This window comes from Nannospalax galili, unplaced genomic scaffold, assembly GCF_000622305.1.
Source record: "Nannospalax galili isolate Female #2095 unplaced genomic scaffold, S.galili_v1.0 scaffold1023, whole genome shotgun sequence".
NCBI lineage: Eukaryota > Metazoa > Chordata > Mammalia > Rodentia > Spalacidae > Nannospalax > Nannospalax galili.
In genome coordinates this window covers 490,522-513,750 of record NW_008349234.1, presented here as the reverse complement: position 1 = coordinate 513,750, position 23,229 = coordinate 490,522, and the positions used below count along the sequence as shown (strand labels likewise).

The following is a 23,229-nucleotide window of genomic DNA, read 5'->3' as shown; positions in this document are numbered from 1 at the left end:
AACAAAAAAAGCAAAAGTGCCAGGCTTGCTAGGGGATTAAGTAGGAGAAAGGTGTTGCAGAGGCAGGAAAGCCCTCCCCTCAGGGAGCCTTTTGAGTGGCCTTTTGAGTGGCCCAGGCAGTGGCAGCTGAGCCTGGACTGTATAAGCTAGTCTGAGTAATTTGGACAGTGCCTAGGGTGCTTCAGGAAGGCTTGGTGTAGGAGAAGGGCCTTGAAGGACCAGAGGTTTAGGAGAGATGTGGGAGGGTAAGGTCCTTCAGGGCTAAAACTTTGGTTCTATAGAGTAGCTGGGACTAAACTGCTACTGGTTAGTTTAATAAAGTGTGCGATAAGGGTACCCCTGTTCAGGAGAAGAACTGATTGGATCCCCCTTTTCTCCAGTTACTTTAGAGTAGGGGAGATGAGGATGTGATTGCAGATCCCAATTGGGTCTTCAGAGCGAAGGATGACCAGGACAGTCACTCCCTCTCACAGCCTTTCAAGCCTGCAAGTACCACATACAGATGCCACACTTGCTGACAGAGCCACACCTACCCACTCAGACCATAGAGACAGATGTCATGAATGCCTCTGGTCATGTCAGACACATTGTTTATTCCTTGGGAGAATAGGCTGCAGGGTAGGTGATTCCTGTGATGGGAGAGAGGCGTGACATTCTTGCTGGCCCTTCTGGGACCATGGCCCTTCCTGGGCACCACAGGAAGCCAACCTGCTCTGAGTCCATGTTCAGGTTCTGACAAGTCTCTGCTTTCCTGTCCCAAACTTGGGGACAGATCCTGCATGGCACGCAAACAAGCCTGGGTCCAGTCCATCCCCAGAGAACTCTCCACGCCATGTCACCACCCTATTGTCCTTCTACCCCAGCAAGAGCTGGGAACCAGGGGCTGGAGAGGTGACTCTGGTGATCCAGCTTCAGAGGCTGGCTGGGGAATCCAAGAAGAAAGGGATGGGCCATAAACCAGGCGGCTTGGAAACACTGAGGCCCCTGAGTTGGGCAGGTTGAGGGTAGTTCTCACTCCTGGCCTGGGTGTTCTCCAACAGACCATTTCACCTCCCCTGTCCGCAGCGTCACTATGTCTTCATAGGTGGCCGTCTGGTCAATGTCCAGGCCCTGGAAACATGAAATGGAGCTCAGGCTTGGGCCACACTCTTACTGTGCTTAACTCAGAGCTGCTGGGTCACCTTGTTTCTTACCTCATAAGTGTGATCTTCCTCCATGCCAGTTTTGCTGTCATCCTGCAGGAGAGTGTGGTGGGGGTGGAAGGATATAGTTCAGAGTGTTAGGGTCTCCTTTCCCTATCCCTTAAGAGGCCAAACTGGGAGGACCAGGGACATGGGCTTGAGTGGGGGAGGGGAAGAAGGGGTCTCCAAGGTTGAATGAATGAATGAGTGAGTGAGTGAGCAGCGAGCCAGTGGACAGGCCTTGGGGCTGGGCTTGCTCAAGAGAGTAGCTATAGAGGCTGGGGAGATAGAGACCCTGCCCATGTGTAGTTTGCCCTGTAGTTACTTCCCAGCCCTCCCTAGGCTCCCCAGCTCCCGTGGGCACCTTGTCCAGTAGCAGGAAGATGGGTACAACAATGAAGAGGATGATGAGGAGGGTCTGAATCATGATGATGCCATCTTTCAGTGTGTTTCGCCGCTTCAGCTGTGCCAAGGTGCTGAACCCTGGGGGAGCCAGGGTGTAAGGCTGGGGCTGAAGGCTAAATTTGACGATCCTTTGGGCACCCCTCAGAACCTACTGCCCAGTACTTTTCCTAGGGGTCCTATGGCCATGGCCACCTCCCCTGATGTGCAGGCTGGACTGGCGGAGGGTGTAGATGTTTAACTCACACATACCTAAGACTCGAAGTTCTGTGCCACAGCCCCAGGCTTCTTCGTCGGGGCTGGTGCACTCCTGCTTGCACATGTAGATGCCATTGTCTTCAAATTGGATGCCTTGGATAGTGAGGGTGTGGACAGAGCCATTCTGGGTTGGCAAGATGTGCCCCTGTTCTGGGGACAGCTCCTGGAGCTCCGCCTCGTTGTCCTGCTTTCGGAACCAAGTCACGATGCTGGAGATGACGTTGCTGTTTGTGTAGCAGTGAATTTTCACCACAGAACCCCGCTTCCTGGCTATATAACGTGGGTACTGCCAGATCTTGGAACAAGTGCTACCTGTGGGCATGAAAGCCAAGCTCAAAATCTGGCTTGGTGTCTTCCTGTCTGCCAATCTGGCCAGGAGTACCCCCTCCCCCCCATTGTGGGAAACACTTAACCAGCTTAGCCTGTCTCACCGCTCTTGCTTTTCAGCGGGTGAGACAATCAGAAGGCAGAGGTATGAGGGAGGAAACTATGTAAGAGGCCATACACCAAGCCAAGAGACTGTGCCTCTTCCTGATGAACCCTCTGTCCACTTGATTTTCCTTAAAAAGGATTCTGGAACCTTCCAATTGCTTTCCATGTCCCTTGCAACAGGCAGACCCAGGCCTACATGCAGGACAGCCTGCATGTAGCCTGGCTGTATACTTACAGCTCTCTTTGCCCTGGCCTTCTCTATCCCTGCCTGAAATTCTCACAGGCTGCCCACTGCCCCCAGTGCAATAAAAACTGAATCCTGCCAGGTGTGGTGGCACACACCTTTAATCCCAGCACTTAGGAGGCAGAGGCAGGCAGATCTCTGTGAGTTCAAGGCCAGCCTGGTCTATATAGTGAGTTCCAGGACAGCTGGGTCTCAAAAAGGCCAAAAAAAAAAAAACAAACCACCGAATCCTTAGCCTGTCACTTGAGGCCTTCCTCCCTCACCCCCTCTACCCTCCTCAGTGGACATGCTCTGCTTTGGGGGTTCACTGAGTTCTCAGCTACATAAACCCAAGCCTAAGGCCTTGTGGAACCCCTTCTAGCTGTCCTGCTCTGACTCCTGACCTTGGCTTATCTCAGCCCCTCAGTAGCTGGAACCAGAGCACAGTGGTCTGCTGATAATGACAGCTGGCCAGAGATGGGGCCTTAGTGGGAATGCTTAAGGAGGTTTGGAGTTGGGAATCTCGGATGGTGTGCCCCAGGTAAAGATACACAGACAAGAGTCAGCCCAGTGGCCGGTGTTGAACACAGACATACTTGTCCCCGAAGGGGTGGGTGAGGTGACTAACCTTGGGGATTCGGTAGCAGGTTGTTGTTTGTCATTGCTGGTACCTGCTCCCCTGTAGGGTGAAAGTGGGAGGGTTAGGTCTGGGTTCTCCACCCCCAGTTGATTGCCCCACCCCCTTCCCTTTCCACATTCCCAGAATCACTTCCTCCTTCCAAGACTGCAGTTTCAAGCCCCCATGGCCCTCCCTGTATCTCTACTAGGGAGACAGAAGTAAGATAGGGGTATCAGAAGCCCCACCTCCAGCTCCCCTTTGGCTCTTGACCCCTCTGGCTGGCTTGGAGCCACTGTTTAAATGAAACAGGAAGTCACGGCTGGGAGGGCTTTCCCACCTTACAGACGAGGAGGGGGCCATTTCTGGAACAGGCTATCTTCCAGCGTCTGGATTTTCCCAAGCCTCTTCCCATACAGTACCCTCAGAGTTTAGGGGGGGCTGCATGCTGACCCTTCTTCCTCCTGAGCCCACCTCCTCCACAGTCATAGGGGCCAACAGGATTTGTTCTTTGCACCCAGTTCCATCTGATAACCCTCCATCCATGCTGGAGAGGGACTGGGACCTCAGACCCTGAACCTATCACTAGGGCTAAGGCCCAAGGGCTGTCAGAGGGAGACAGCTGGGGGAAAGAAAGTGCAAGAGGGGGTTGAGCTAGCAGGAAACTGAGTGGAGCCAGCAGGACTGTTATCCCTCACAGACACCTTACCTGAGAGAAACAGCAGCAGCACCACTAGCCAGTGGCAGGGCATTGGAGATGGCACCAGCCTGCTCATGGTCACCACTCTGTCTCAGAGCCCAAGGCCCTGCCACTTCCAAGGTTCTTGGGAGAAAACGTGTAACTCTGTATTACTGCCTGGTCTGCACTCTGTCCCCTCCCTGCCTCTTCTCCACCAGGCCCCTTCCTGCCATGCAAATTGGGACCCAGGGGAGGCACTAACCCTCCTGGGACTCTGGGGGAGGGCAGGCCTCATCAGCTGGGCATCTAAGACTTGTTACACAGGCCCTGCCTGTGTAACACAACTTGGGGGTCCTTGGTAGAAGCCCTGAGGGGAGGTGGTTCCTGAGTCTTCGGGGGGCAGCCTGTGTTTTCCTTCCTTTCTACCCACTGAGGGTCATTTCCTGGGCCTACTAGCCTTCTATCTGTAGTTGAGCAGCTCTGTAATGGTAGGACTGAGTACATTTATTTCCATTTTTATTATTTTTTTGTCGTTTTGAGACAAGGTCTCTCTGTAGTCCCAGATGGCCTAGAACTCACTATGCAGACCAGGCTGGCCTGGAACTCACAGAGATCTGCCTGCTTCTGCCTCCCAAGTGCTGGGATCAAAGGCATGAGCCACACCAGGCCAGGACTGAGTACATTTAGTTGAACACATACCAATCCTGTGAATGAATCTGGCCTTGGCCTCTCTACCCTGGACCACCCTCACCCTGTAGGAAGAGGAGCACTGGGAAGGACAGTGCAAGGGACAGGTGTCATCATGGACCCACACCAGGCTCCTGGAGAGGCCTTAGCAGAGCTTCTTGGAGTGCAGGAAGTCATGTCAGAAGTTAATCCTGTGTGAAGGGAGCCACAGAAGTTCTTGACCAAAAGCATGCCAAGTATAGCAGCCTCATAGAAAAACCTAGGGTCTAGGCCCTTGTCAGAGGCCTCCCCGTTCCTTGTATGGGACTGGACTTGGGTACAGACCACTTAGGAAAAACCCACTACTTAACATTCAGGGTTGAGGGGGCTTCTCCAGAGAGTTTTGTGAGATACTGAGAGTACTGTAGTGATAGCTGTAGCATCCAAGGGACGTGGGCAAGGGATAAAGCTGGTATGAGGACTCCTCCAGTTCTAGAACAGACTCTCTGGCTCTGTCCTGCCAGCAGGCAAGAGTATGGAGGAGCCACAGGATTCAGGGATTCATCTGAGCTCTGTTTTGTGTTCAACTGGGGTCATGCAATCCTTGCAGCCTTGAGGGAGATCATTGTTTAGGGTGGAACCTACACGGGTGAACGAGTCAAGCTTGTAATCCTCAGCCTACAGCCAAGGCCTTTTTGAGGTTTCTTTTTTTTGTGGTTTTTGTTTTGTTCTGTTTTTTTTTGTTTTTTTTTTTGAGACAGGGTCTCACTATGTAGACCAGGCTGGCCTTGAACTTCTGACAGAGATCTACCTGGTTCTGCTTCCTGAGTACTGGGATTAGCAGTGTGCACCACCACACCCGGCCCTCTTTTGAGTCATGTCTCTTACTAGCAGCTATCTTTCTCTGTCTTGTCTCCTGACCCCCAGGAAAGAAAGACAGATGTTAAATTAGTACCCTCTGTTCACATCCCACTGTCCCCACAGCTGCCTGTGTGGCTGTCAGGGTAGCCTGAATTTGGAGAGGAACAGTTCCTCCTTCCACAGAAGGGTTGGAAGGCAGAGGGTCTGGGCACCATTACCTCTGTCCTAGGCCTGTACCTGGGGAGTGAGCGTTGCCAGGGCTCTGGGCTATGGAAATTGGGGATAGAAGGGTTAAATTTTCATCTGAGAAACAACTCGTTCTGGGCAGTCCCAGATGTTTTTGACTCTTTCCAGATGTTCCCAATGAAAAAAACATTTCTCTGCAAAGGTGTCAGATGTTTGGCTTACAGAACAAACAGCACAGGAATAAGAACACCATCTGAGGTCAGCGTGGGGACAAGCCCCACCTCCCGGGGGGAGTGAGACAAAGTTCAAGGTCCTCCTCACAACATTCTACCCCTCTGAGCCCCTAGTGATGGAGGCTTTGGTTAGCTCTGGAGCTAGTGAATTCCAAAGTTGGGGGGATACTGGAGAAGGTTTGGGAGCGGAGGTCACAGGTGTACTACTTGGACTCTGTGGGGTAAAGCTTGCTCAGGGGTTGATTCTGGGGCTCAGGTGACTAAAGGGGGCATAGAAGTTGGCAAGAGGCGGTTGGCATCAACATCCCTTGTGGGAGGGATGCAGATGTGCCCTTTGGACCTCATTCCCATTCATGCCAGGCAGGGACTTGCTTTTGGGAGTGGTGAGGTAGTGGGGCCCCACCGAACAGGTTATTTGTCACTGTTGGGGCCATGTTGTTCTCTTGATGATGACAACAGCACTAAGCCTTGTCCGGATCTCATGACGCCAGAACAAGAGGCTTTATAGCCCACCCCTGCCTCTGCCCTGGGTTGTCCTAACTACACACCTCAACATCTGGCAGCCCCCCCCCCACAACCTTTCCAGGAAGGCAGCATCAGAACAAGACATGGAGGATAAGAAAGGGGCAAGTTGTTTGGGGCTATGGGAAGAAGGTAGGGACTCCGGGATGAGAGAAGGAAGGAAGAGCTCAGACCTCTCTTGCCCTTGGGCATCCTGGGCTTATTGATCTTAGTTACCAGGGAAAGGCAGCTGGTGAAGCAGGACTTAGGTTCAACCCACGGGGACTAGCCAAATCCTCATTCTCAATGGGTCCCTCAACTGGGAGCATTTGAGAATGTGTCAGGGCAATTGTGATAGTCACAGTGGGAACCCCTGGTACATGAAGGCCTTGGACGGGATGGACAGTGGTCCATGAAGAAGAGCTTCCCTGTCTTACCTGCCAAGAGCACCCAAGGAGATAGCACCCATTCTTAATCTCTCAGAGACTAAACCTCCTCATCTGTATGAAGCAGAAATAATTCCAACAGCCAGTTTAGGGTGGCCATATGCAACCAAGGTTATCCTGCATCCTCGGCATGTGGCAGCATTGTGCCCTCAGGAAAGGGGGACAGCTCTGAGGACGGGACAGAGAGGGAAAATTTTGAGACATAAGCCTATGCTATAGACACCTCCCACCCAGTATTTTCCTTTCTTCTGCTGGAAAGGGATCTGGGGAGGAGTAGGCTGAGGCACCTGAAATCCTCCTGTCCTCAGGGCCACGGAGGCCTGGGTAAGTTCTGGAGAAATAAAAGTGAAAGGAAACCTCATCCTTGGGGAGGAGATCAGCATCCTGAGGGACTCAAGAGAACCCTGCAGGGCCACTGGATATCTTCCCCTAATGTGCAGAGAACTGTGGAGTGAGAAGATTGAAGAGGGAAGAGATGGGTGTGGTGGATGACGTAAGAAGGGACCACACTGAGGGACATCTAGGAGACAGCCTGCTGGACAGGACCTATGAGTGCCCCTCATCCCTTGTAATCTCAGGACCCAGAAAAGGGGCACAGAAATCCTGTAAAGGAGCGAGTGATTCTAAGACTACATGAACTTACCCTGAGATGAAGTTGCTATAGAAAACATAGTTTCATATAAAATTACACATCACACACTGGGCTTGTGGGCTGAGTATGCTATGTAAGAATGTTCTCTGCTGTACCCAGGTCCACATGACCCTGGGCTCTGTGGGGTCAGGGGTCAGGGTCAGTCCTAGGAGGACAGCATCTCTGAGCAGAAGGAAGGGCTGCCAGCCCATGAACCTCACAAGTGCCTTAAGGTCTGGGTGAGGGGGCAGGGAGGCAAAAGAGTCTTCTGGGGACTGGGGCTATGGACACACACCTCTAACATGAATTTCCTGGGTGCTGCCTGTTGGGGAGAGCATGAGGGGACGATTGGGCCTCTCCCTCCTGTCCTGACGCCCAGACACTTTTACATGTCTTCACTTAGCACTACTGCTGGCTGACCCTTCCTCTTGCTTCCTTCAGCCCTCATCCACCTCCTCACATGGAGGTACAGAAGGAAAGACAACATACCAGAGGCACCAGGGGAAGGTTTATTATAAGAACTGTACAAAGAAGCTTGTCCGCCAGCCTGGCTTGGGACTGGTTCCTACCTAGAGAAGGTGGGAACAGATGTCACTTTGCAGAGGAGAGGCCCCCAGTCAGGGACAGCAGACCCTGCTCATGACTCTTCCTCTGTAACGATGCTCATAGTCAGTGGAGAATGTCAGAGCTAATAGATTCCTGAGGCTCTGAGGGCCACACAGTCTGGAGCCAGGCAAGGAAGGCAGAGGAACTGGGTGGTGGGCAGGGGATTTCTGATCCCCATTGGAAGAACCTTCTGAAAGGAGAGTCAGTCACCACAGGAAGGAGGCTTTGACTCCTTCCACAGAAGAGGCACAGGAGAGAGACGCAGAGTGGGGGCAAGGCCACAAGCATGGGGATAAGACACAGAGAAGGGAAAGAGAGGAGCTCACAGGGAGGGAACAAGAGAGACATCCAATAGGGCAGGGAAGGCTGAGAGAGCAAACACAAGGAGACGGGGTTGTAGTGTGCACATGAATATACATGTGTGTGCACATGCATCTTATTTTGAAGGTTTTACTGCTTCCTGAGTTTTACTCAAACTGTTTATGAGAAACAAGAAAGAAGAGGAACTTAGGCCAAGAGCAGGCTCAAAGTGCAGAGCTCATCATGTGTGTTCACCCTCACACTCTTTTTTTCTTTTTTTTTGTCATTTTGAGACAGGGTCTCCTTGTAGCTCCAGCTGTCCTGGAACTCACTATGTAGACCAGGCTGGCCTCAAACTCAAAAAGATCCGCCTGCCTCTGCCTCCCAAATGCTGGGACTAAAGGCATGCGCCACCACGCCGGCCACCCTCACACTCTTACAACAGGTCTATTCTTCCACATTTAGGCACACTTACATAAACAGGCCTGCACAGAAGATACATGTGCATACACAGACAGACAGACCGACAGACACTCAGACACACTCCTCAGCTACACTCTCATGGGTCTCAGGCACTTCAAGACACACACTCATAGACACAAAGATACCTAGACACATGTGCATCTTCAGGCACAGCTACACAGTGGTTCACAAACATACAGTCATGGATGAACACATGAATAGCTGTCTACTCAGGCTTGCAAGCAGGGATACAGCCACACAGATACACAGGTACACACACAAATGACTGAATCCAGATTCCCCTGTGCAGGACTCTCACACCCTCCAAATCCAGTCTTTGTTCTCTGGTAGCTGGCAGAGCCTGGTGTAGCCAGGTCTTGGTGAGCAGAGCTAAAGGAAGTGGCTTTCCAGGCAGCGGGAAGCAGGAAGGTTGAGCCCAAGACTGGTGAGCCTCGTTGGCTGCATGCCCAACATCAACGCCTTTCCCATGAGCTCAATTCTAACATCTCAGGATGGCTTTAAGGAGGCAGGGAAGGGTGAGGAGCAGGGAAGAGATGGACACAGATGAGACAAAAAGGGAGAGATCTCTGAGGCTTGATGGGGTTCCAAGCAGCTCCAGTGGTCAAATGAAGGTATGAAGAGAGGAAAAGGGGGCGGGGACAGAATGTCCTTACCGAGCATCAGGGACCTGACCCCAGCCACAGCTGGATACTCAGGCCAAGTGCATGAATGCAGCTGGCAGGACCCAGCCTGTACGACCCATCCATGTGTCCTAGAGAAATGCAATTCCTGAGAGGAATCCTTCCTTGGCTCTTCCCCAGGGACCAGCCAGAGGAACTATCCACAGGCCTGGATATGGTCTGGGGAAAGGCTTCAAAAATCATTTTCTCAGCCTGATGCATCCAGATCCTGTGGCCAATTGGCTTTGTGAGGTGACTTCTGGACTAGAACCTTTTCCCATTTTTAGGGAATTCCTGAACTAGCAGGGGAAAGCTGTGTCCTAGAGTCATGGGTCTGGGAGGGCTAGTTGAGCCCGGGGTTTGGGTGTAGGCTTTCGAGGTTAAGACTTGTCTTTGTCCTGGCTAAAGCTGGGGGGCTTAGGTCACTTCTCAAGGAAAGGTCAGCAGCCTTTAAGACTAGTGACAGCAAGGCAGCCAATTCTCCCATAGTGTGTAGCCTCTTCCCCAAGTGGGGGACAGCGTTCTGATGTCCCGACTTCCCTCTGGCCAAGAGGAGGGGCAGCAGGGCCCATGAGGATGTCAGAGCAATGTAAAGATAACATCAGAAAGCAGAGGCTTCAGCCCAGTCTATATGTGGAGTGCAACTGGCATTTTCCTCAGCACAGGTGTCAAGCCTCAGATTCAAAGGCCTGTTACCCTCACTCTGCACGTAGCCCCTTCACAGGAGCTTCAGACCTGTGCCAATGCTCAGCTGGCCACCCTGATATTGCCCTCTAGACAAGAGACTCTTTGACCCCTGGGCGCACTGTCTGCCCTGGTGGTGGTGGTGGAGGGGGTGGTGGTGGAGCAGGAGTCAGGGCTGTGTCTGAGGGGCTGGCAGGTGTGGTGGGTCCAGCATCCCCTGTAGAGCCCTCCTTCTCCTCCCCATGGCTCTGCATACCACTGTTCCCATTCTCAGGACCATACATCTTGTTCATGGTGCTGGCAATCAGTCCCTCCTTCTCAGGGGCCCCATCACCATTGCCGTCTTGGCTGTGGCGGTACATGTATGAGGCCTGCTTCACAGTGCGCTGCAGCAGGTGGCGACGGTAGGCCCTCTGGATTTTGATAGCACACACCTCCTCTTGCTTCCTTTTGAGTGTGGTAGTGATAGGCTCATAGGAGACCTTGGACGGGTTGGCTGCCATGAACTTCTCCTCCATGGTCTGCTTGAGGGCATCCATTTCCCCCGAGTCTCCCAGCACCTCTTTGGTTAGGGCAAAGAGGATATCCAGGCAATGGATCTTGTCCCCTGGCACCATGGGCAGGTCCAAAGTGATAAGTTTGATCTTGTTGGGCTTGGCGATCCTCAATGGCTCCTGTAGGGTATCCACAAAGTCGGAGAGGCGGCTGTAGTCGATAAACTGAGTGGCATCAGGGTCAAACTTCTCCCAGGTCTCATAGAACATCTCGAAGTCATCCTCACTGAGGGGCTCACTGCTCTCCTCGGTGGCCACATTGAAGTTCTCCAGGATGATGGCAATGTACATGTTGACCACAATGAGGAAGGAGATAATGATGTAGCTGCAGAAGAAGCAGATGCCGATGGATGGGTTACCACAGTCACCTCTGATATTGGTGCCTGGGTTCTCCAATGTGGGGTCACAGTCTGGGGGCCCACTGTTGAGGATGGGGTTCAGAAGTCCATCCCAGCCAGCCGATGTGGTAATCTCAAAGAGGCAGATGATGCTGTTGCCAAAAGTCTCAAAGTTGAACATGTCATCGATGCCTGACTCTTTCTTGACATAGGCGAAGTTGGACATGCCGAAGATGGAGTAAATGAACATGACTAGGAAGAGGAGGAGGCCGATGTTGAAGAGAGCGGGCAGTGACATCATAAGGGCAAAGAGCAGGGTCCGGATACCCTTGGCCCCACGGATCAGACGCAAGACGCGCCCAATTCGTGCTAAGCGGATCACACGGAACAGCGTGGGTGACACAAAATATTTCTGGATCAAGTCAGAGAGCGCGAGACCTGTAGAGAGAAACAGGCTGCTGGCTCAGGGAATTGAGGGCAGGGGGCCTGGCCTGTTTTACTCAAGCCTCTAAGCATGGCCCAGAGGTCATGATTGATCAGGCTGGCCTCTCCCAAGGTTCTTGGGAGCCAAGGGGACTACTTTGTGCTGACAGTTGGAAGTGGACTATGCTAAAATTGATGGGGGGCATCCTTAAATCTGTTTGCAGGTACTATAGATAAGAGAGGATGAGATGGAGCAAACAGCTAAGAGACTCATTTGTGACTTCATTTCCTCATCAATAAAATGGGAATGAGAACAGTATTAGCCTTATGGCATTGTTGTAAACAATGAGTAGGGCAATGCCAGTCACGATGCCTGGCATACAGTAAATACTCAATAAATAGTGGATAGTTATTGTCATGGTTACATATCAGTGCTCCTTTCAATGTGTATAGACCCTGAGACTGTCCTGAGACTGTCTTCTTGTGTGTGTGTGTGTGTGTGTGTGTGTGTGTGTGTGTGTATGTGTACATCTGCCACAGAGCACGTGTGGAGGTCAGAGGAAAGAGGTCATGATTGATCAGGCTGGCCTCTCCCAAGGTTCTTGGGAGCCAAGGGGACTACTTTGTGCTGACAGTTGGAAGTGGACTATGCTAAAATTGATGGGGGGCATCCTTAAATCTGTTTGCAGGTACTATAGATAAGAGAGGATGAGATGGAGCAAACAGCTAAGAGACTCATTTGTGACTTCATTTCCTCATCAATAAAATGGGAATGAGAACAGTATTAGCCTTATGGCATTGTTGTAAACAATGAGTAGGGCAATGCCAGTCACGATGCCTGGCATACAGTAAATACTCAATAAATAGTGGATAGTTATTGTCATGGTTACATATCAGTGCTCCTTTCAATGTGTATAGACCCTGAGACTGTCCTGAGACTGTCTTCTTGTGTGTGTGTGTGTGTGTGTGTGTGTGTGTGTGTGTGTAAGTTTGTGTAGATCAAAGGATAACCTTCCTCCTCAGGTGCCATCTACCTTGCTTTTGGAAACAGGGTCTCTCACTGGCCTGGAGCTCGCTGATCTCTGGGTGGTCAATAAGCCCCAGGATCCTTCTGTTTCCATTCCCCCAGCACTGGGACTGCAAGCATGTGCCACCATGCTCAACCTTTTGACATGGATTTTGGGGATCAAGCTTAGCTCCTTATGCTTGTGCAGCAAGTACTTTATTGACTGGGCCATCTCCCCAGCCCTTTCTTATGCGTTTGAGTCAGTATTCAGGCTCCTGAGTATGCATCTGCTGGTTGGACCAACGTGTTTCTTGAGGTGATTTCATGTGTGTGCAGGTGACAAGCTGCCTGTGAACAATGCACAACTTTGTGCATGAAAGATGAATGGCAAGTACAAGCATGAGTTTGTGTAGGTGTGTGAGTGTATGAGTGTGTCAGGGGCCTTACTTAGCAGGTCTGTGTAGTCAAAGAAGGCCCTCCTGTACAATTCTTTTTGGTGCTGCCCTATAACTCACCCACAATGGACAAGATGACAACCACAAAGTCAAAGATGTTCCAGCCGATGGTGAAGTAGTACTGACGCAAGGCGAACATCTTGAGTACACACTCTCCTGTGAAGATGATGATGAAGACCATGTTGATGTTATACAGGATGTCCACCTTGAGCTGGCTCTGGTCATCCGTCTCTACCATCATGGTGACCATGTTGAGGCAGATGAGGATCATGATGGAGATGTCAAATGCCTGCTTTGTCACGAAGTCGTATACCATGCCCTGGATCTTGTTCTGCAGCAGAGTGGGAGTGCCACCATGTGCACATGAGATGAGGAGTGGGTCAGGGCCAGGCAGAATAGGGATGAGTGGGAGACACAGGATGGCACAACAGCAGGAGGGAGAGGGGGAAGAAGGGGAGGGGAGAAGGGAGGGGAAAGGAGAGGAGACAGTCTCCTACAGGAGGGAAGGATCTGGAAACACATCATTTTCTTGGGGGGGTGTCTGTGCTCATCCCACCCCACTCTGGGAACTTTCCTCCCTTCAAAGTTCCCTAGTCATCCCTCCTCCTCTCCCAAAGTCATTGCTCACTGGGGTGTGTGGACATCCTTTTCCTCTCTCTTGTTGGAACCCCTGTCCCAGAGACCAGAGGTCCCACACGAAGAGCTAGGCAGACACTGGGAAGTTATGTGGGGCTGGATGAGGGGGTAATCCAGTGACCAGAGTCTAGAGACATTTGCTGTGCTTGCAAGCACTGCCTCCCTGAGGTTATGACTCCTTGTTGGTGGTGGTGAGCAGAGCACAGGCTGTATTGTCCCCTGCTGTCCCTACTTAGGTAGCAGCCTAGTACAGGCTACAGGAGGATGGGCCCAGAGCCTGGTACCTGGGGCCGAGGAATAGGCTTCTGGGGCTTCTTGGAGCCGAGCTTCTTCATAGCATTGTAGTATTTCTTCTGTTCCTCTGTCATGAAGATATCTTTTCCTCCAAAGTATAGTAGGATGGGAACAGTAAGACTGAGGTGGGGCCCCCTTCTCTGCCTCCAGGACCCTCTATTTAAAGTACCACCTTTAAGGTAGTCCTTATCCTTTAGAGGCATCTGGTGGGAAGGCAGAAGGGGTTCTGGAAGGGCTAGAGGTGGAGGGGAGGGGAAGAAAGGTAAGGGAACTAGAGGAAACTGGGTCCAAAGAAGGGCAGATGAGTGAAGGAAGGAAGGGAATCAGTTTTCCCTTTTGGGCCAATTTTCCAAATTCAGGCTAACTTCCATCAGTGTCTCAGACCTTATTATAACCTAGCAAGGCAGGTATGTACCTAATTTTATTTGTTGTTACTGCTTTGAGACAAGATCTCTGTAGCCCAGGCTGGCCTCAAACTCATGAATCTCCTGCTTCAGCCTCTCTAGTACTGAAATTCTAGATGTGTTGACACCATACCTGCCTCTGTATTCACTTCATTTTATAGATCAGGAAAATGAGTTTTGAGGGGGTGGGGGACAAGTCACTGTTCAATCCCCTGGTGGGATTTAGCTCTATATGCTCACTGTTTTGACTATGCCAGCTGGGGCAGTGACTGCTCAGGGCTGCTAAGGCAGCTGGTGACTACAGGGAGGAATGAGTCGATGGGGTGGGGGGTGAGGGGAGACTAGAGGAGCTGAGGAGGGCCAGATACTTATCTTCTTCTTCTGTTGGTTGAAGTTGTCGATGATGACACCAATGAAGAGGTTGAGCGTGAAGAAGGAGCCAAAGATGATGAAGATGACAAAGTAGAGGTACATATAGAGGTTCACCTCATATTGTGGCTGCTCCTCTTTCTGCAGGGGCCACAAGATAGGGCAGGATGGGGTTCACACACAGTTTCTCCCTGATCCCCAAAATTTTATGGGCAAGGCCCCCTACTCCCAGGTTTCTGGGCTTCCAAGGAAATGGAGTGGTGGACTGGGGATGGTAGGGTGGGGTTGACAGAATGTATCTCTGTGCCAGTTTCCCTGACTTACTCACCGACTACATCTCAGTGACCCGACTCACCTCCCGGGAGTCCACGGCTGCATACATGATGTCCATCCAACCCTTGAAAGTGGCCTGAGGAAGCATGGCAGGCCATGAGGGAGGCTTGCCCCTGATTCCATCGTTCATGTCTCCCTCCCCTCCCTAGCCTAATCTCCCTCAGGGCCTGCCAGGACCCCATGGGGCAGCATCAAATAGACTAGAGAGATCTAAACGCTACCTCTGGGTCCCACAGCATTGCAAGCAGGGTGGGTCACCCCCTAACAAGGAACAACATTGGGTTTTGATCCAGTGGGATGGTTAGGTACTTCTACCCCAGATCTGGGCAGGTCCAGTAGATGCCACTCACCACCTGTAGGAGGGAGAGATAGCCCAGACCCACGTTGTCATAGTTAACCTTGACGTTGAGCCAGCGGACCTGGCCCGTATGCATGAGGCTCTCACACTCAGACTTGTTGTTGACCTCAGAGATATCAAATCTCTCTGAGGTGGTTGTGTTGATGCAGTAGTAGAACTTTCCAGCAAACAAATTGACGCCCATGATGCTAAAGATGAGCCAGAAGATGAGACAGACAAGGAGCACATTCATGATGGAGGGGATGGCTCCCAGAAGGGCGTTCACCACCACCTAGAGGGGAGATGTCAGGGGTCATTAGCAGAGCCACTCCCAGGCATCTGACAGGGGACTGCTCAGCTGTAACCAACCAGGGAACCATGCTGAGCTGAGCAGTACCACCCAGCAAGGGCCAATCTGAGACAGGCCTGGTGGAAGAGGGGTCTTCTGGGATATATAGGTATAGGGGTGAGGGATAGGGTTGGGGAGCTACCGGCCTGGTCATGTAGAAGGGTTCTTTGCTTGCCTGGAGGCACCAAGGCAGAGAAGGGGTGCCAGGCTTCTCTGGAAGCAGCCAGGTCATGGGTCACCAGGCAGGAGACAAACACCCTTTCCTCAACCCCCATAGGAAACTCAGCACATGTGACCTGGCCCCTGCACATTGGCTCACAGCATTAGTGACAAAGACACAGAAAAAGCACAGAAAGAGGCCACTGGGGTTTGTGAAGCAAAAAAATTCAGGGCTGGAGCCCTATCCCTCACCAGCCCTGGTCATACAGGCTCACTAAACTGTTACAGTATTGGTTGAATCTGAGAAACTGTCTCTCATACACATACTTAAATTTTTTATTTTGGAGGGGGACAGGGCCTCATGTAGCTCAGGCTGATTTTGAACTTGCTATGTAGCTGAAGATGACCTTGAATTTCTGATCCTCCCACCTCTATTTCCTGAGTGCTTGGATTACAGGTATGTGCCACCACGCTTGGTCCATGCAGTGCTGGAGATTGTGCCCAAGGCTTTGAGCATGCTATGCAAGCACTCTTCCAACTGAGCCACATCCCTAGCCTGATTAGTCCCTTTTTAAGGAAAGAGCTATTTCATTGTATCTAGAGTTTGGTGGCAGAAGCCTGGGGAGCTTTGATCCTTAAACCATTCAGTTAACCACAAACAGGTTATTTCCCTCAGTGGGGAGAGGGCCTCAGCACCAAGATGGAGGGCCCAGCCTTGGTCCAGCCTCTTGCAAGAACAGAAAGAATACATTTGGACTAAGCTTGTGCTGGCCTGGATCCAGTGGAGCAAGTATTTTTTCCCAGCAGATCTCCCTTTGCTGGGGAAAGCCACTGATCTTGGCCAGACCCTGTGTTTACCTGTCACTTCCGCTCTCACAGGCCTGTGGGGATCTTCTCTAAAGTGCCCCTGAACTCAAGGGTATGGCTCTGAGTTCAAAAGGGGCAGGCTCAGAGCCAGAGCAGGAATACTCTCCCATTTGCTTATGGTATAGGACCCTTGGGGAGCCCAATATTAGGTGGGGAGGGAGGAACCCACAGGAGCCCACAGGTCTGCCTTTCTCTTCTGGCCTCAAGGTTTCCAGGTCACTTCAGCAGTCTCTGCTGACCCCCAGTGGTGGCAGAGATAAGCTAAGCGTGTAAGGCTGGGATCAGCAGTCCCACAATCTGGAGATGGGCCACAACTCTAAAACCCAACCATCAACAATTTGAGCCTTCTGCCTGCCCCTGGTTGGCTGCAATGTTATGCACCTTGCAATATGGGTGGCTGCTCCCCTATCCTGAGCCCTCCTCAGCAACCTGCCTCCAGTACCCACCCTCATGCCCTCAAATCTAGATAGTGCCCTCAGGGGACGCAGGGCTCGCAGTGTGCGCAAGGATTTGATAGGTCCGAGTTCAGAGTAGCCCAGCCAGTTGGCCACAAGGCTAATGATGGAGACCTGTAAAAGGAAGGGTGTATGGTTAGGAGGTGCAGGAGCCCTGGCCTCCCTCCATCCTAGGATACAGCTTTTAGGTCAGCCTCACCACGGGAGGGGAAATCTGAATTTCTGATTATTTCCTGTGGACCCCATTTCTAGTGGATGATCTAGACTGGTGGGAAGAGCAGCCTAGTGACCTCTAGCATGTCTAGAGCCTGGGCTCACCTAAGCAATGTTAACAATGACAGTAAACAGGAAGGACACAGTACCCACCTCCTTCGTGGTCCTATGTGCCTATTAAAGAACATATGAACATTCCCCCTACCTCCTGACACTAGTGGGATCATGAGGCCCCAGGTCTCTCTCTCCTTAGCAGAGGGCTGTCTCTCCTCCCCTTCCCTGGGCTGCAGTATCTGAGAAGCAAGAGGCCAGTCTTCATGGAGGGCAATGATTATCTGGGAGTCTGATGTTCCATGTGGCCTCAGGCAGGTCCTACCTCCCAGAGCCCAGGTTCCCTAAGGGCCTCCACATCTGGTTGTATAGCTAACCCCAGATGACTCACGTCCACAATGAGGAAATCAAGCCAGCACCAGGCGTTGGTGAAGTACACCTTGAAGCCGTAGGCCACCCACTTGAGTAGCATCTCCAGGATGAAGATGTAGGTAAAGACCTTGTCGGCGTATTCCAGGATGGTGCGGATGACTGGTCGCTGCTCAATGTAGATGTCTTCAAAGGCCTGGGGACCCCAGCAATGACCAGGGACTTAGAAGGTGGGCCAGTAGCCCTATCCCCCATCCTGACTGCTGCTCAAGTTCCCAGGGGGTCTTCCATGGGAAGCAGATTGGGGCAGCTCTGCACATCTTCCAGACCCTAGCCCATCATGGGGCGGGTGAACTTCCTGTTTGGGAAGGAATCTTAGTTCTCAATCGCCTGCTGGGGATTCCACAGTTCCCTATTTTCAGTCCTACCTTCCCTTAACTCCAAATTCCCAGGGTCCACCTACCTTCCTACTGGCTGAGGGGAGGAAAAGTGAGTGCCTATAACCCAAGGCGCCCATCTGTCACTTTAGGAAGAAAATGGTGGGCTTGGGAGATGGCCATACAAGTGTGAGGATTGGGGTTCAGATCCCCAGAGGCTATGTAAAAGCTCTGTGGGAGGGGCAGCCTGCCTGTAAGCCCAGAACCCAGGAAGGGACAGGAAATCCCTGGGGTAAACTGGTTAGCCAGACCAGCCCAAACAGTGGGCTCTAAGACCCTACCTCAATAGATAAGCTGGAGAGTGATCAAGGAAGTAAGACACCCAACATCAACCTCAGGCCTCCACATGAACATGCACATGTGTGAGTATACACCTGCACTCACATGTGTGCACACGCACATGCAAACATGCACACACGCATGCACGCACGTGTACATATACACACAAACATACACACACAAATACTAGAACACCTCTAGAGGTTCAGATGAGCTCCCCCTTAAGATTCCCTGGGTTTGGAATTGTCCTGTCTGTACCCAACCCTGGGGTGAAGGGGTGGGAGCCTTAGGGGGCAGGCACCTGATTCTGTTCCTGCCCCATCCCTGGGGGGTGCCTACCAGGGCTCCACTGCTGAGCAGGATCATGAAGACAATGAAGGTCTCGAACCAGTTGTGCTCGACAATCTTGAAGCAGGCCCTGCGCAGCGTCCACCACATCTTCCCACGGCCCTGGGAGATGTCCACATAGAGGCAGGGGCAGCGCTGCACACAGGCTGAAGGGCAGGGAAGCACCATGTCATGAGCCATTGGATGCTCCAGGATAACCCTCTCCAGCTTCTACCTTGATGCCCTACGACCAGGGCCCCACTTCCTCCTTACACCTGGTTCCATCAGGTACACATGGGGGGCTCAGCTCCTCCTTCCACAATGTACTTCAACCGTGTGTCAACTACTGCCAGGATAGACACAGGGAGGAAAGACGCCCCACAAACAAGCTCAGGCCATCAGCTGTCCCCATCCTCATCTTCTTGCCTAATCCTAGGTTCTTTGGTCAAAAATGCCTCTAAGGCTCAGAGGTAAGGCAGGGTGGGCAGCACTGAGGAAAAAAGCCCTATGCTTTCATGCAAGGGGGAGGCATCCAAGTTAGGTGAGGGGCTGGCCTGCAGCTACATCCTCACCCTCGGTGAAGCATTCCTCAGGCAGCTCCCCCTCAGGGTTCTCCTCAGCCTGCTCTTCAGGGTCCTCTTCAGGGGGCTTGTAGTCAGCTGTACTGCAGACGGAGGAGTTCCCATCATAGAGGGGCTTCAGCGGCTTCTGCAGGGACCACAGAGACACATGATCCCTGAGTCCCAAGAGATCCCTTCATCCTCCCACCGGGCGGAGCAGTATGGGGGGAGCCAGCAGAGGAGAAAGGAGAGTGGAGCAGACTTGTTCGTTCGTTCATTCATTCCTCACTCAGCCCTAGTAGAACCCCAGTGACAAAATGGCCTCAGTTCTGCCCTCCTGGAACAAGAGGCCTGGGAAAGCACAGTGAAGGCATGAGGAGGCAAGTGAGGACCTCAGGCTGGGACAGGAGATGGGGTGAGCGGTGGTATGAAGTTCAGTGGAGTCCTGAGAGGTGCGGGGAGGTAGGAAGGGGCGCAGCAGAGGAAAATCTGCCTCAAGGTGCTTTTGAAGGGGACAGGGATAAGCAAAGGGGTTAGGATGGTTCTGGGTTGCCACAGATGCAGATAGCAGGCACATGGTGCCCCCTGCGCCTGAGCTGTCCCACCCCCAGGGTCTGTTTGGCTGAGAGATCCAGAAAGGATGGAAAATTTTCCCCAGCCAAGGCTCCAGTGTGGCGCCAAGGGAACCTGATCGCAGTGGGGGCAGGGTGTAGGGGCTGGTGCTCTGGGCCTGGCTAGGTCTCCTCCCACTTCCTGGTGCTGTTCCAGGCCAGATTCCCAGGCTAGCCTCCTGCTGCAAGGGGATCCTTCATGGTGAGGCCCCTAAAGAGACAGTTCAGTTGGGCAGTCCCCTGACCACCCCTGTGTATGTGTGTGTGTGTGCGCGTGTATGTGTGCGTGCTTGCGTGTGTGTGTGTGTGTGTGTGTGTGTGTGTGTGTGTGTGTGTGTAGTTCTGTATTCAAGGCAATGATCAGAAAACCAAGATCTTGTTCCCAGTTGACAGAAAGGGAAACTGAGCCTCAGAGCATCAAGTCAGAGTATGCGCTAAACTGCTGGCTTCACCTGTACACATCAACACCCACAATCGTCCTGTTTGCTCCTCAGACCTCTTCCCTTTCCAGAGCCATGGGCCCAGGACTCTCTAGCTAACCCCTCCCACACTGAGTTCCTAGTACTGAGGTCGAGGTTGGTGCCATGTTTCCTGGGGTATTTATAGCACAGCAGGCCTTAAGCCCCCTGGTAAGTCAACATGCCATATATTTCTGGGAGGTGGGGCGGGGGGAGGGTAAGGAGTCAACAGCTTTCAGGGCAAAGTTTGTTAGGCGCCAGTGCCCAGCCAGGGCTGGATAGGGCCCCTGGCTTCCTTCATGTGTTAGTCCTTTTTATGTCAGGGCTGAGAGATGGGTGAGGGGCTCAGGGTCAGCTTCCCTGGGTGGCCCAGGAAGGGTCTAAGACTCAGCTCTAGGCTCTAAGGGTGACCACCGCTTGCGTTGCCATGCCTGATCATCCCCCAAAGTGGTGCCACAGCTCTCTGATCTCCTTGTCTCCAACTCCCACTAGGACCTCTTGCTCCTGTCCTCAGAGTCCCTGGCCTGGACCTGGCACTTTGGTCTATACTAGAAGGTTGGGACCAACCTCAGAGGCATTCTAAGCAGGAATGGGTGACTATGCCACCTTCAGCCAGCATGGGGGCCTTAGGGCCACAAATCAGACCTGAACATATATATGTTGGGTAAAGATTTGCAGGAGCTTCAGCCCAGTAGGGTATTTAAGAGAGGCCTCTTGGGGGGCTGGGGAGATGGCTCAGCAGTTAAGAACACGGGTTATTCTTGCAGAAAACCCAGGTTTGAATCCCAGCATCCACATGGCAGCTAACAACTGTCTGTAACTCCAGTCCCAGGGGATCCGACAGCCTCTTCTGACCTCCATAGGCATTGCACAACACGGGTGCACTTACCTACATGCAGGCAATATACGCATACACATAAAATAAAAATAAAATTTTTTAAAAAAAGAGAGGCCTCTTGGGTCCCCAGTCATGGAGCTGAGGTGCCACAGGCAAGCACACCTGTCCAAGAATGCCCTCTGCTGGCAAGAAGGGCCCAGGTGGAGTTTTGGCCTTGCCAATCACAGCACTCATGGAAGCAGTCTTAACAGTCACCATTACATAGAACTGATTATGTGCCACCCAACACAGCACAACAATGCCACAGGGCAGGTACCACATTGCACCTTTTACATATGGAGAAAGTGAGAGTCACAGAGGATGTGTGACTTGCCTAAAGTCACACCAAACTTTGAAGCCAGGTCTTTCTGGCCTCTGACCCCTTCAGCTGGATGACCTGGCTCACCTTGCTGTCCTCAGGCTCCGAGAATGTGTCAGTCTCCTCCTCCGTGGGCATCTCCAGGTCAGACTCCTCAGAGGCGATGGGCACGTGAATGGTCAGGTAGGGGTTGTTGATGAAGTTGAGGTGGTCCAGCTCGATGCTGGAGGGAGGGCTGTCAGGCAGGCCCACATGGTTCAGGATATGCTTGTCCTTTTTCAGGTCCTTGTCCCCATCTTCAGGTGGTGGTTCCTTCTTCTCATCCTCAAGAGCACTCTCCCCAGCCTCCCCGGGCTCCCCAAGGCTGAGCATTATATCCTTGGGGCTCAGGATCTTGCCATGAAGCAGGCCCAAAAGGAAGGCCTTGGCAAAGCCGATGCCCCACTTGATGCGCCCGATGGCAATCTGCAGATTGTTCATCTCGCCATCCTCATCCGAGGCTGCCAGGCTGTCAGCACTGAAGGAACTCAGCAGGAGGGCCAGGAATAGGTTCAGGACCTGAGAAGCAAGGTGGAGAGTCTCAGGCCAGTGTCCAGGGCACTGGGGTGGGGAGCAGGAAGTTGGGGTACTACCTTCAGTCAGTATGGGGTCTCCAGAGCTACAGTCAGGCCTGTCTCATGTTGGGTATTTAAAAGGATTCACCTAATGAAGTGCTCACAACTGTTCACTGCTGGAGGGGAGGATGGCTACTATCATTCCCACTTTGCAGACTTGGAAACTGAGGCTCTCACCTGTCATAGGACCCTACTGCCCAAGGCAGTAACAGGGTTTGGGGAGATGCATTGACTGACAGATGGTGGCTGTTCTCTACTTCCACTGTTGGGAAAAGGAGAGCAAAGAACAAGACTCAAGTCCTAGCTTCTAGAACTTTGGGGATTCTTAATTATATATAATATAATAAATATATATGTGTATATTTTTTGACACAGGGTCTCCCTGTAGCCTCAGCTGACTGGAACTCACTAAGTAGACAAGGTTTGCTTCAGTCTTACAGAGATCTGCCTGTCTCTACCTCCTGCAAGCTGGGATTAAAGGTATGTACCACCATGCTTGGCCTTAATTTTTTTAGGGAAGGTGTATATAACTCAAGTTGACCTTGAATTTGAGACCCTCCTGCCTCAGCCTCCTGAGTGTTGGCATTATAGGCACTTACCACCATATCTTGGTAGAAAATCTTAATCTTTGAGGCTTTTCTCCCCTCTTGTATTAAATGGGATTTTTTTTAAAAAAAGGTTTATTTTATATGTATGTGTATGCATGCAACATGAGTGATGTAGGTATCCACAGAAGCCAGAAGAGGGCATTTGATCCCCTGGAACCAGAGTTCTAGGCAGTTGTGAATGGCCTGACATGGGTGCTAGGAATTGAACCTAGGTCTTCTGTAAGAGTAATGAGTGCTCTTAACCAAACACTGAGTCATCGCTGTAGTCCTTAACTGATCCCTGGTCCCCTGTGTTCAGCGGCCTGTCCTCTGCTGCTCTGGGAGGGACATTTGGCCTACAACTGCCCACCCACTCCTAGTTTCCTTTCCCAATACCTGCTGGTCAGATTTTTATTTTTTGTTTTTTTTTTTTTTTTTTTTTGGTCTTTTGGAGACAGGGTCTCCCTGTAACCCCAGCTGTCCTGGAACTTACTATATAAA

At 51.9% G+C, this 23,229-nt stretch overlaps 2 protein-coding genes across 2 annotated transcripts in view; both read right to left on the bottom strand.

The window, feature by feature from the left end:
* Positions 1-607: 607 nt before the first annotated feature.
* Cd79b (CD79b molecule) lies at positions 608-3,901 on the bottom strand. The gene is made up of 6 exons (XM_017801511.2): positions 3,822-3,901; positions 3,125-3,175; positions 1,836-2,153; positions 1,546-1,664; positions 1,194-1,235; positions 608-1,110 (listed from the first exon to the last, which is right to left on the bottom strand). The coding sequence occupies exons 1-6, from the start codon at positions 3,886-3,888 to the stop codon at positions 1,012-1,014; spliced, it is 696 nt and encodes a 231-aa protein (XP_017657000.2). The 5' UTR covers positions 3,889-3,901; the 3' UTR covers positions 608-1,011.
* A 6,133-nt stretch (positions 3,902-10,034) lies between these two features.
* Positions 10,035-23,229, bottom strand: part of Scn4a (sodium voltage-gated channel alpha subunit 4) — a 32,401-nt gene continuing 19,206 nt past the window's right edge. The window contains exons 14-24 of the mRNA XM_008846580.1: positions 21,615-22,085; positions 19,275-19,410; positions 18,715-18,869; positions 17,682-17,855; positions 17,018-17,140; positions 15,210-15,488; positions 14,882-14,935; positions 14,530-14,667; positions 13,744-13,848; positions 12,884-13,154; positions 10,035-11,377 (exon numbers count right to left, since the gene is read on the bottom strand). Of these exons, the coding sequence (XP_008844802.1) occupies positions 10,137-11,377; positions 12,884-13,154; positions 13,744-13,848; positions 14,530-14,667; positions 14,882-14,935; positions 15,210-15,488; positions 17,018-17,140; positions 17,682-17,855; positions 18,715-18,869; positions 19,275-19,410; positions 21,615-22,085 (3,147 nt within the window). The 3' untranslated portion in view covers positions 10,035-10,136. The remainder of the gene's footprint in view (positions 11,378-12,883; positions 13,155-13,743; positions 13,849-14,529; positions 14,668-14,881; positions 14,936-15,209; positions 15,489-17,017; positions 17,141-17,681; positions 17,856-18,714; positions 18,870-19,274; positions 19,411-21,614; positions 22,086-23,229) is intronic.